The 13562-nt window shown below is 36.6% G+C and overlaps 1 protein-coding gene across 1 annotated transcript; it reads right to left on the bottom strand.

Annotated features, from left to right (window-relative positions):
* Window positions 1-7725: 7725 nt before the first annotated feature.
* Window positions 7726-13071, bottom strand: mat2ab (methionine adenosyltransferase 2Ab). The gene is made up of 9 exons (XM_059549691.1): window positions 12911-13071; window positions 11664-11741; window positions 11432-11554; window positions 10377-10489; window positions 10147-10290; window positions 9834-10052; window positions 9167-9349; window positions 8938-9071; window positions 7726-8068 (listed from the first exon to the last, which is right to left on the bottom strand). Exons 1-9 carry the CDS (start codon window positions 13002-13004, stop codon window positions 7966-7968), a joined length of 1191 nt encoding a protein of 396 aa, XP_059405674.1. The 5' UTR covers window positions 13005-13071; the 3' UTR covers window positions 7726-7965.
* Window positions 13072-13562: the final 491 nt, after the last annotated feature.

The raw sequence follows: 13562 nt of genomic DNA, 5'->3' as shown, positions 1-13562 counted from the left end.
TCCTTTTGTTTTTGTGTTAATGTCTGTCCCTGTTCCTTTCTGTTAGTCTGGCCCTCCATCCCTCCCCCTGAACCTCCTCCTGAACCTCCTCCGGTCCTCCTCCCTCCTGGTCTCTGTTTTGTGTCTGTCTTGGAGCGTCTGGGAGCCGCTCCGTAGAAGGGGGGTACTGTCACAGTGTCTGGGTTGTGTTCCCTGGGTTTCCACTAGGTGTCCTCAGTTCCCACGGTGTTTATCATATTATCACTTCCGGTCTCCTTATTTGGTCACCTTCCTCCTTGTTTATTTAATTGATTGTTCCCCACCTGTCTCCTGTTTCCCCATTATCCTTTTGTGTATTTATACCTGGTCTGTCTGAGTCTTAGTCACGGAGTCCTTGTTGTATGTGAGATACAGTTCATGTCTATTGTTTTTCCGTAGTCTTGATCTTGCCTTGTGTTTTGTCTGTTCCTTGTCTATTGGATATTCTGGTTTTGACCCTGCCTGGACTGTTTACCCCTTTGGATTACCCCTTAATAAATATCATACCCGCACTTGGATCTCTCCGTGTTTCTTGTATCACCACACGTGACATCTTCTACTCACCCTCGAAGCATCCTAGGTGTATGTAACTTTCTTCTTTCAGAATAATCCAATCAGAGTTATATTAAATATTGTCCTTGGTTATCCAAGCCTTTCAATGGGTATAATCGTGTGTTTGTTGTCAACAGTTCAGAAGACGTGAAATAAAGTTTGCGCATCTGTAATAAAACATCCTTCACACGGTTCCATGGAGTGAATATAGGCCCCCTGTAGCGAATTCATGCATTTTTGTAAGATAAATATCCAGATTTCAAACATAATAAATATATAGTGCTATATAGAACTATATATAGCACTATATCGTTTATATAGCGACCAATATATATAGCATTATATAGTTTATATAGCACTTTTAAAAAGACAGATTGTGTCAAAGCAGCTTTACAGTATTAAAGAGGAAAACAGTGTGTCAATAATGCAAGGAGAATAGTAAACACTCAATTTTCAATTAAAGGTAGTTCATCATTTAATTCAATGATGCCATCATCCAGCTGAGTTCAGATCAAATAGTATCTGTGCAATCAAGTCAATGATATCATTATATAGTTATATACGTTATATACAGTGTTGAGGGTAACACATTACAAGTAACGCGAGTTACATAATCAGATTACTTTTTCAAGTAACAGTAACACATTACTTTTTAATTTACAAAAAAGTAACGCCAGTTAATAATTTTCCATCCATTTATTGAGAAATTGGAAGTACAGAGGCGTTGTGTGCACTGTGCGAACATGGTGTAGTTCTAGACTAAATGTGAATGTGCATTAATTCAGCCCATTCGCAAAAAAATAAATAAAATAGATTTAGTATTCATTAAAATGAATTAAAGCATTGAAATGCAAGCTCAAAATATGACACAAACCTGCAATAATTAAATATGTAAAAAAAAAAATGTATCTAATCCCATTTTATTAAAGAGGTCATATGATACGATTTCAATTTTGGAGTGTTACAAGCTCTTGGTGCATAAAGATGATCTGTAAAGTTGCAAAGACTAAAGTCTCAAATCCAAAGAGATATTCTTTATCAAAGTTAAGACTCTGTGCTTTTCCCCTGAAACAGCTCATTCAAACACGCCCCCAAATGTCTACATCATGATGTGGAAATATTAGTGGAATTGCATTGCATTTGTTTCAGTAACCGCAGTTAGTATTAAAGCAGCCATGTCAGGGAGATGCTGTGTATATCTAGGTGATGGCAAAAGCACTTTATCTGGCCTTCCGAAAGTAGATGCATTTAGGAAGCTTTAAGATTACTTACAATAGAACAGCAACACATTTTATGGACGACCGTTTAGTGAACCTAGGAAAGGAGGTCATTCTAACTTTGCTAGACAATCTGGCGCTTCTGAATCAGCTACTGTAAGTGTTTTGTTTTTAGTTTAAGTATTTGCTATTGAATGTTCAAATGCAGAGTTTTGCGCATCGCATGCTTGTGTGTGTGTGTGTGTGTGTGTGTGTGTATGAGAGAGAGAGAGAGAGAGAGAGAGAGAGGATCACACAGTGGAGTCAGCTGTCTTATCCGTCTGTGGCTTGTGTACTGCAAACACATACAAGCTTCATCACTGTCTGTCAAGTGACTCTGTTCCCCTTTCAGGCTTGAACCGATGGTAAAACTAAGGACATTATTAACTGTCTTTACATTTATTTTGAAAGATGAAGCTCGCGATTATGGAAATGGGCATTACATTTCTGATTAGAGCTTGCGGTGATCAGCCAATTACAATGCACTGGGTCAGTTGGCCAATCAGAGCAGACTGTGCTTGTCAGGAGGGACTTTGTAGAAAACTAAGCGTTTGAGAGAGGCTGGGCATAGAGGACCTACAATAATGTACAGTATTTGAAAAATAATGTTTTTTGAACATTGAAGCATGTCAGCATATTCTGTTACACCAAATACACAAAATAATGATCTTTAAAAAAGCATCATATGACCCCATTAACTAATGTCTTTGCTGCTGACCTTGATCATCATGACCTTGATGATCCAGTTCAACCATACTAATAAGCAAAAATTACTTTAGATGACTACAATTGTGCTTCATTGTTTGTTTTTGTTTGTTTTTCTATTGCTGAAGAGTGTTCTTTTCACAGCTTATTCCTACAGTACAGATGTGAATTTACTTTCACTTTAGCCTGAGGTTTATTCATTACACTTTTTGGTGTGAAAGGGTTTTTACATTTGCTATAAATATAACTTCTAATATTAAAAACAATCAAGCCCTGCTCATATTTAAAAAGTAATGCAAAAGTACCTAAAAGTAACTAAGAAATGTAATTATTAACTTTTTTAGGGAGTAATGCAATATTGCAACGCGTTACTTTTAAAAGTAACTTTCCCCCACACTGGTTATATATGATAGTTTCCAATGAAATCTGTCCTGACAGCTCTAAAATATAAATCATTATACATCAAGAAAAGTATATTTAGGGAAAAGTATGACTTCAGCCAAATAAAATTTGATAGACCTATAGCCTAATGATTTACATTTAGAGCTTTCAGGGCGGATTTTAGAGCTAGAGGGATCTATTTTATAAGGTACAGTTTCCCGCACCAAAATGTTAGTTATAAAACTGAGGTATTTCATCATTTGAATTTAGTGCAAAGATTATGTAAGAGTATTCAACAGAAGGGGGGCATCACCACGGGAATTAGAGGCCCTTCAAGGGAGTGAGGCTATGGCCCTGGATCAACACCCAACACCCAACTCCCTCCCTCCAGAGAGCGTGCTCGCCTCTCGTGTGAGAGACGACAAATGTACACACTCCCATGCATCCAAGCTCCGCCCGCAGACCTCACCCATCTCTCCACGTCCTGATTGGATGCTCAGAGACCAAAGACAGTGAGGAGTCTGACACACACCCCTGCACGTGTCTAGGTGATTTTGCAGGATTTTAATACTAAATGTGATGTTTTCCTCTTCTTTACCATATTTTATATGTGCATAGTATATTTTTTTGCAGTTGAATTGTTGCATAAAAATATTGTTGAATAAAAAATAAATAATGTTTAGATTTTAAAAATCAAATTTTAAACAAAAATCTGAAAATGAATAAAAACTATTTTTAGGATATAGTATTCATAAATATATGCATTAATAGTACTAAATGCATATTTTATTTCCATTTTTCCATTTCCTGAAGACGTTTTAGTTTAAAATGTTTGTAATTTGATGCTGTGTGATTTCATAGATACTAAGACATTGATCTTGAGTTAGGTGACACCATAGTGCATGTAAAAGATTAAAATGCTTCAGTCTTTCCACCTGTTCTGGCTGCTCATAATCCAGTTGTACGTCATGCAGTGATATTTACTTCTTGACATCCTGACCTGTGTGTCAGTGCTCTTTAATGAGCATGTTTTTTTCTCAGCATAACTCAATATACACCCTACCGCTACAGCTGAGGGAAAACCAGTCACGAGGCAAGCATGTGACTGTTGAGTGTAGGGAACATTTTTGAATGAAACTATTAAATGTACTTATTTACTTATTCATTTATTATTTATTTTAAATTGTGCATTTTTGTTATTTTATTTGTTTTCATTTTTTACTTTTATTTAACTTTTAGTTATTTAGTTAGTTCATTTTTATTTCTATTTTTTCCCCACATTTTTATTATACAGACAAAGTGATAAACAAACAATCATTAAAGAGAAAACATTGTCTGCACTTTTTTCCTTTTTACACATTTCTTTCCCACATATAACTAAATGAGGGAAGAGACAAGGAAAATAATAAAAATAAATAAATAGACGTAGCCACCCCCCACCCTAAGAACCCCCAAGGAGGATTAGAAAATATCAACAGTCTTTGTATACAATTATACTAATAAGATGCATATAATAAAAAAAGAGAGAGAAAAAAAGAAAAGGAAAAACAAGTATTATCAACTTTACAAATAGTATATGTGGATGATAAAGTATTAAATGGAAATAGTATATTTAAATTTTTTAATTCGTATTTGCCTTGATGATATCTAAAATAAAGCTAACCCCTTTGTCTTTAGCAAATATTTAGTAAATATTAAGTCCCCTCCAGTTCATATAAAAATATGCATAGTAGTAAGAAGTAAATTGTATGTTAACATCAAAGATCTTATTATAAAAGCGCTCTGGTAAACATATGCATCAAGGCACTGCACGTGCGGAAGGTGTTTTTGATTCTGATTTAGAGTCTTATTCAAGTTGTTTACATGTTTAGGTTTTTCCTATTGATTGGATTATTTCAGGTCTGCATTTCCCCTTTCAGTCCAATGGAAATTTCATCCGGATCAAGCTCAGCCTGTGTAGTGTGTGTTCTTGCACCTATTTTGTCACATGGCTTCAGGCTGTCTGATAACTGTGGATGATGCAATAACGGCTGGTATGTGAAACTTCCAAACGGAGCTGATGTTTGTGAAGGTCAGAATGTATTTCCATTCACTAAGTTCAAAGCTGTCACTGGAAGAAGTGATAACATTCCACGAAAGGTTGGATTTAGTTTCCTATGACTAGCTGTATTGTTTTTATGCATCACTAGGCACTAGGCCTAACACGCTGCCTGTCAGTTTATGATCTAACCTTTAACTTAGTTGACACTTACTTTCACTAAAATATATAAGATATTATTTCACATAAGTCAGCAGATATCAGTACTGTACAAGCCACTGATATGATGCAAGATATAAATATAAGCAACTGATACACACTCTGGGTGTTTCCAGGGTGTTCAGTGATTAATATTTAAATTTGGAAAATAAGCACACTAGATGTAAGTTGAGCACACATGCTATTCATGGTTGCTCACTGGTACAGTGTAACTGTAGAACTGTGTTTCTGAAGAGTAAAATATGAATATGATTCTGCATACATGCAACTGTCTGAAGCACCGGTGAGACTGGTGCAACTATTGATTCACCAATGAGCACTTAAAGCAAATATAAAATTATCAAGTGAGAAGATATTTTAACATGAGCAAATGCAAAATAAAAGCTAGCAAAAAAACAAGAATTGCTATTACAATTTGAAAAAAGAAAATTAAGGAAAAACTCATCTTTATCATAATATCAGCTACATGAAAGCTATAGAAACTCATATAATTCATAGCTGTACACTAAAAAGGTGTATTTTTAATTGACTGAGAAACACTGTATCTACTGTAATCTACATCATTCAGCTGGAGCAGGGACAGAAGAAACTCGATGTGCTGAGACAGCACAGATCAGCTGACTCCTGCTCATAAAGGTGAACCCTATCAAGTCATGACCACTAAGATACGCTGGTTGTGAATTACTGAACAGGGGAATTTGGGGGACAGAACCAAAACAAAAATTTGTTTGGAAAGAGTGCTACTATAACTGGGAGAAACTGCAACATGCAATATGGCAGCTTTCATAAAGGAAATCCCATCTTGAAAATAATAAATACCCCAGAAACACTGCAGTGATGACATATTTTTGTAGGCCAACCCAGGAGTTATTGTTACCTTGATTCCCTAAAAAAAAAAATTTGACTTATGAATAACTACAGAAAATATGGTCTGTGACCAAAAGTATGGTGTGTCATCCTTACAGTATTCTATTGAACCGCAAACTGAAAATTTTTTTTTACAACTTGCAACCTCAAAATGCCATTGGTTTTAACAGTGTGGTTGACAACAAAATGTTTGCTAACAGTATACCACTGCTCAGGTATTTCAAACTTCTTTTTACCCCTTAGCAAAGAAAGTTTACATCCTGAGATTAATATTTAGGACTGAACTTATAACACTTTATTTTAAATATTTTAAAAAATACAATTATCTAATAAAAAGTATTATGTAATCAAGTACAAGTATCTTGTATTTAAAAAAGTAGTAGCACCTAAAGAATAATTACTAGTAAATAAAAATATGTACCATGTATGATTCTATATGACCCTATAAACATATTGAAATAAGCATTAGTATCTAATGAGTAATGTATGTTTTATAGGTGTTAATATCTAATGAATAAGTAGTCTATTTACTAGCATCTAATTATTGAGTACCAGTACCTAATAAATAAGAACTAATATTTAATAAGTGCTAGTATCTTTTGAAAGGCTACTAGTTGCTAAAGAGTAAGCAGTAGTACCTAATGAAATAAGATATGAAAACAGATGTTGTGGATTAAATATAAAAAAAATAGCTTGCCATAGGTACAAAATGACTTGGGAGCCACTGGTTACTAAAATGAAAAATGTGTTTATTTTAAACCTTTTCTTTCAATAAAAAAAGCTAATTGGTCATCATTGTATTTATTTTTTTAGCACATTTATTACATTGTGCTATACACAGTCGTAGTGCTGCAGATTATTCTTGAGATTTTATTACCATGTATATACATATATATAATGCAAACATAATTCCTAAGGCAAAAAGATCAAGACCAGTTAATAATTACACCTGTAGTGTTCCTGTAGCTCAATTGGTAGAGCATTGCGCTATCCAAGGTTGGGGGTTCGATTCCCCGAGAACACGATAGGTTAAAAGTGACAGCCTGAATGCACTGTAAGCTGCTTTTAAGCGTCTGCTAAATGCATACATTTATTTTAATTTAAACCTATATGTACATATTTCTAAATGGAAAGAGGGGAGTAAAAAAAAAAGACAATGACACCTTAAACCACAATAGAAAACATTTTATTGTTAAAAATAAATTAAAACTGGAGGAAGGTAGGTAGATAGAGAGAGAGCGAGAGAGAGAGAGAGAGAGAGAGAGAGAGAGAGAATGCATGTAAACAAGGCTAGTTTCTCTGTACAACACCAGCCAATTGCTATCCCTCTGTTTAAGGAAAGACTGTGAAAGGAGAAAGACAACAAGCATCTAATAATGCATTAGTGTTGGCCAAAATAAATGGCACTGCAGCAGACACCTTCCTTGTGGCCGGGTCCCCAAAGTTTTTCTGTACGACACTTGGGAACCACAGAGCGCTAGAGAGAAGTTACAGCAACATACAGCGTAAGAGTTGACCTCCAGATTACAGATTTCAATACGTGCATAGAGGACAGCACAAATAAATACACAAGGTTAAAACACTTGGGAATGCTTATGATACAGTGGTGAAGGGCTTGGTAATTCTGCATAAAATTCAATTCATAATTAATACTGGCCAACCAGTTTATGTTTTAATGTTAATGCGTTCATCAGTGTAGTATACTCCCTTTATCCTAATGCTGATTAATCATAAATCACATTTAAAACTCAAAAAGACTAAAAATGAAATATGTGATGCAACACAATGGGAAAATGAAAGGAAAAAGACTTAAATCAGATGGACCAGCGTGACTTGTACCAGAATAACCAGACTTCTCCCCGTAAGCCATGTGAGCTTCTCTGTAGAATACGCCAACAGGCCTAGAGAGGAAAAACCTTGACAAACGGTTTAATAGTGCAGCTTTTTGGGCACTTCCCAAGAGAAAGATTCACGGCCAAAGTGGCCGTAAGCAGCAGTCTTCTGATATATTGGCTTCTTCAGCTCCAGCTCCCTAGAACACATCAGCCGTAGATTATTGACTGGTCAAAATACAACTGCATGAATTTATCATGTAGATGACACATCAAGTGCACAGTTGAACACCCAGCCAGCCAGAAAGGAGATGAAGCGATCACTTACCATCACACTCACTAGTTTGCCTGAAGAAAGAAACTGCAGCATGAAATTAGAGATCAAGTCTGATTGATGGCAAACACTAGTTAACCACTTTAAATCCAGAGAGGAAACATGATGGCTCTGTTCCAAACCTGCAGCTACCTTCTAACTAAGGCAACATCCGAATCAGAGTGGATACTCGTATGAGAGTATCAACCGGTGAAGGATGCTTAAAATCATGCGTGTCAGGGATGTAAAGTGCACCGTTTAATGTGGAATTTGTGGTGAAAAGTTACATTACTCATGATGCTGTACAAAAAACATTGCAACATGCATAATCTCTCTACAATGATGTTAGAGTACAAAAATGTTTAATGGATTTCAAAAGTTGGGACTAAAAAAACAAAACCTTTTTCTACATTGCCAGTTATCGGACTGCTTTTTAATATTTCACAATATTAAGGTCTTATTCGTGATCAGAAACGTTTAAACAGTACTGTAGTTCACCGCGTGTTTGTTCTCTTGCCTAAATTTAGTTTCTTGCTCTTAATTTTATTTTTCTTGAATAATGACTTGGGAGCAGTTGAATGACATTGCTAGAACTACTTTCAACTTTCTGATTAAATCAGGAGATGCAAAGACCCAAAGAAAAAGGAAGCACAGACAGAAGCAGAAAAAACATGAATGATTCACTCTCAAGCTGAAAGATGAAGGAATATGAAAGGCTTCGATCACAGGCTAATGTGTTAAGAGAGCAGCCGTTACCTCACAATGACTCCTGGACGAAGGTCAAAGTTTTTCTTGACAATTTTAAGCAGCTCCTGCTCACTCTTCTGGGATGTGCCATAGTGGAAGATGGAAATGGAAAGAGGATGGGCCACTCCGATGGCATAAGAAACCTGCATCATTGTGAACAATTTCATACATTTATGAATGAACTTCAAATTCAAAGGATTATACTTTGAGCAAAACACTAAATATCTGGCCAACTTACCTGCACAAGAACACGCTTGCACAGTTTAGCCTTCACTAGAGATTTGGCCACCCATCGGGCAGCGTACGCCGCAGAGCGGTCCACTTTGGTGTAGTCCTTTCCAGAGAAAGCTCCTCCTCCATGGGCTCCCCAGCCTCCATAGGTATCCACAATAATCTTACGACCAGTCAGGCCAGCATCACCCTGCAGGAGTAGAAAAATATATTTGTGTTAAAGATCTGGGTACTCTGGTCAGACTGATTCCCTACTGGTTTCCATGCAGTTTATCAAAAACAGACACTCTGATGAACACTGACAACAACAAAAAGTGAGAATTCTAACAATTTCCATGCATCTTTACTGTTTTATTTTGATTATGCTAGGAGTCAATTTAGCCCAGATACTTTTGTTCAAAATTAGCAAAAAAGTGGGGGGAAAAATAGGATGCTTTGTCATGACTACACTATAATAGATGTGTTTGCGTAGTTGTCAGTTAATCTTTAATACTTTCTCCTGCAAAATGTACAGTAATGTTTAATTCGGTGTTACTAGCCAGTTCTTTTAATTATTTGTGAAATGTACTAAAAAATTCTGAGTAAAAATGTCTTCAAAATAAATTTTCAGTGTACATGTAGTACAAACTACTACAACTAAATAGAAATAGTATCTAACATTATTTGTACTGTACCTGAGGGCCTCCGATGACGAAGCGACCACTGGGCTGCAAGTGATAAATGGTATCGTCGTCCAGATAAACAGAGGGCACCACAGATTTGATGACTTTATCTTTCAGAGCATCACGCATCTCATCAAGGCAGATGTCTTCATCGTGCTGCACAGAGATGACAATAGTGTGGACGCGCACCGGGAGCATGGCGCCACGCTCCTGTCGGTACTGCACAGTAACCTGTTTTCAAAGAGTCACATCGCACTGTCAGGAAACGCAGTCTACATACAAGCTCGATTTCACACGTTTGTGTTTCAAATGCTGTTCAGCAGACCTGAGTCTTGGAGTCCGGTCGGAGCCAGGGCAGTGTGCCGTTACGCCGCAGTTCAGCCATCTTGGCATTAAGTTTGTGTGCGAGCACGATAGTGAGTGGCATGCACTCCTCCGTCTCATCAGTGGCATAACCGAACATTAGACCCTAAATGAAGAACAAAACAGAAAATATTAATACTGAAATGTTATTAAAAGAGATGCATTTACAATTCTAGAACGGCACTGACTTACCTGGTCGCCGGCCCCAACATCCTCTTCACTGCGGTCCAAATGAACACCCTGGGCGATGTCTGGAGACTGCTGCTCCAGAGCCACCAGGACATTACAGGTCTTATAATCGAAGCCTATGGGTCAAAGAGAGAGCATTTGGAAGAGTTTATTGGCCATTCATCTGCTCTGGTTTCAGTTACATTACATTAGAATCTCCACACAATTCTTCAAAGGTTTGGGGTACTTCACTTTTTTTCAAGATAGGTGCATTAACATTATCAAGACATAATGTTAAAAGATCTTTATTTCAAACAAATGCTGTTCTTTTGAACAATGTTTATTCAAAAAGAAAAATGCATCGGTTTCCACATACTGTATTTTCCGGACTATAAGTCGCACTTTTTTTTCATAGTTTGGCTGGTCCTGCGACTTATAGTCAGGTGCGACTTATTTATCAAAATTAATTTGACATGAACCGAAAGAAATGAACCAAGAGAAAACATTACCATCTACAGCCGCGAGAGGGCACTCTATGCTGCCAGAGATGCTGCTCAGTTCTCCTGTAGTCTACACTGAACACATAGAGCGCCCTCTCGCGGCTGGAGACGGTAATGTTTTCTCTTGGTTCTAAATAAATGCGACTTATAGTCCAGTGCGACTTATATATGTTTTTCCTCATCATGACGTATTTTGGACTGATGCGACTTATACTCAGGTGCGACTTATAGTTCGAAAAATATGGTAAATATGAAGCAGCACAATTGTTTTCAGCACTGATAATAATTAGAAATATTACTTGATCAGTGTGTTAGAATGATTTTTGAAGGATCATGTGACACTGAAGACAGAAGTAAATGATGCTGAAAATTCAGCTTTATATCACAGTTATATTAAAATGTTAAAATACAAATATATGTAATAATATAGTCAGATAATGTTTTTACTGTATTCGTGATTAAATAAATGCAGCCATGGTGACCAGAAGAGACTTCTTTCAAAAACTCGTGCCAACTCCAAACTTTTGAACGTTAAATTCTGTATCTAGCATGTATAATAAAATGTATCCTCAAACCAACCCTTGGATGAGTCGTCATAGCCAATGTGTTTAATGGTGTCACGGACCACTTTTTGATAGTCAACAACAGCACGAGACGTCACCTCTCCTGCCAGCAAAATCATTCCAGTCTTGGCTACAGTTTCTAGAAAAAAGAAGACGATGAAACATTCATATACATTATTTTGGAAAAGGACACATATTCAAACCAGCTCAGTAATTCTGAAAATCTGAAGAAATCAAAGACAACATACCACAAGCCACTTTTGCATCTGGGTCTTGCTTCAGGTGAGCGTCCAACACCGCATCACTTATCTGGTCACATATCTTATCTGTACAATCAAAATAAGAACATTAATTATTGTTCTATTGTATATTTGTCACAATCCACACTGCATTTGCTTTTTATCCAGCAATTGCACTTGAGAATTAACTCGCACCAATACAAATAGGAAACAGGAAAAATGGTATATATTTAAGGTAACTTTTTTTTACTTCCAATAAGTAACAGCCTGTATATGGTTCATGGTTAGGCTATTTCAAACAACACAATAAAAACACAGCACAATAGGAAAGTTAGTAAAACTAAATTATAAAAAACTGTGCTCTTTATAGTTCACATTTAAAGGACCAGTATTTGAATAATAAATTATGAGTTTTAATTGGTATATACAACTTTTTTAAACAGCCATTTATTTATTTGTGCAAATTTATATATAAATTTTGCTCATACAAAATTTTATATTGGCAATGATCCAGCATTATTCTGTATTCTAAAGGTAACGTTACAGTATCTCTTAAATTCAAAAGACCTTGCTTGTTTTATTTATTTTTGACTGACAGTTTAACTTTAAATGCTAAACTGAAACTAAAATAAATTACAAAGAAATGTCCAAAAAATTAAAAATAAATTCCAACGAACTAAAAACTAAACTGCAATTTAAAACGTCTCATTGTACAATGCAAATCTATAATGATTTTAGCGACTTTTTTTTTGGGCGGCAAATGCATTGTCGTTTTCACGGTGGGCGGAGAATGCGCTCAGACCCCATGTTAGATCCCACGTGTAGCGCGAGGCTGCGTCTCAAAACCTGCTGATCTGCCTATCTTTATGGGCATGAGAGGTGTTTGCGGTGTTAGCTGAGATGAGTGTGCATGTGTTTAAGATAGACTGAAGGCGACTGTTGTGCTCAAAATACTTTCAAGGATGGCCCTCACTAGTTTTTGACACACAGCCATAGAAATCAGATCTACAGCGCATCAGAGTAACGTTAACTTACATAGACCCAACGTCCAATTAATCTGAGCATTGAATTATATTAATTTAAATTTGTCCAAACAAAAGCAAATACAACGTTGTTATAGTAAAAAAAAATATGGTTTGAAAAAAGCCATAAGATGAAGAATTCGACCGTACAGTGCGAACGTGCAGACAGGTACTGTTATATAATAGCGAAGTTGAATACTGTAAAGTCGCCCAAAGTTTGCTTGGACGTTATACCTGGATGCCCCTCTCCAACGGACTCCGATGTAAACAAGAAGCAGTCCTCCTCGATGAGAGAGTTGTGGAAACCGTTAATTTCTCCGTTCATCATTTTTAGTTTCTCTTTAGCGGCACTTCAGCACACCCGTTTGTGAAACGCAGGAAAAGTGTCACCCCTCCGAGGAACGTGAGAGTATTTATCGAGCGGCCCGCCTCACGTCATCAGGGGCCCGCACTCATTCGTCCTCTCAGGGGACAGGACGATACCATTTCGCGAGGAGGGGGGTTTGGCACAGACATCTGTGGTGCAGTGTGGTACCATGCCATGATGACGTAAACTTGCATGGGATTGCATCTTCTGCGAAATCCATGAACTTGCGCAACGAGCTGTTATAACACTTGAAAACATCATTAATAAGGTACAAATTTACACAGACACACACAAAAATATAAATACATAACCATTTCTTTTATGGTAGCCTTTATAAATATCCTTACATTAACTCTAAATGAACAAACTCTTGCGCAACTCTTGTTGATAACAACCAAGACATCATTAACCACTGCTTGTTATGGTTTCAGAAACACTTACTATAATATATAGGGTAGTACTACATTAATCATAAGTTTGTCTGATTGTTTGTCTGATGACTACACGCATTAACAAAAT

The sequence above is a fragment of the Carassius carassius genome, chromosome 5 (genome assembly GCF_963082965.1).
Source record: "Carassius carassius chromosome 5, fCarCar2.1, whole genome shotgun sequence".
Taxonomy (NCBI): Eukaryota; Metazoa; Chordata; class Actinopteri; order Cypriniformes; family Cyprinidae; genus Carassius; species Carassius carassius.
The sequence above is the reverse complement of the archived record's forward strand: the minus strand, read 5'-3'. Positions and strand labels throughout refer to the sequence as shown.

Excerpts from the sequence above, each read along its gene's own strand:
- mat2ab (XM_059549691.1), bottom strand. The coding sequence starts at position 13,004 with ATGATGAACGGAGAAATTAACGGTTTCCACAACTCTCTCATCGAGGAG. Across the intron at positions 9,350-9,833 it reads TCGTCATCGGAGGCCCTCAG|GGTGATGCTGGCCTGACTGG; the intron begins GTACAGTACAAA and ends CTACTCCTGCAG. Across the intron at positions 9,072-9,166 it reads GCAAGCGTGTTCTTGTGCAG|GTTTCTTATGCCATCGGAGT; the intron begins GTAAGTTGGCCA and ends ACAATGATGCAG.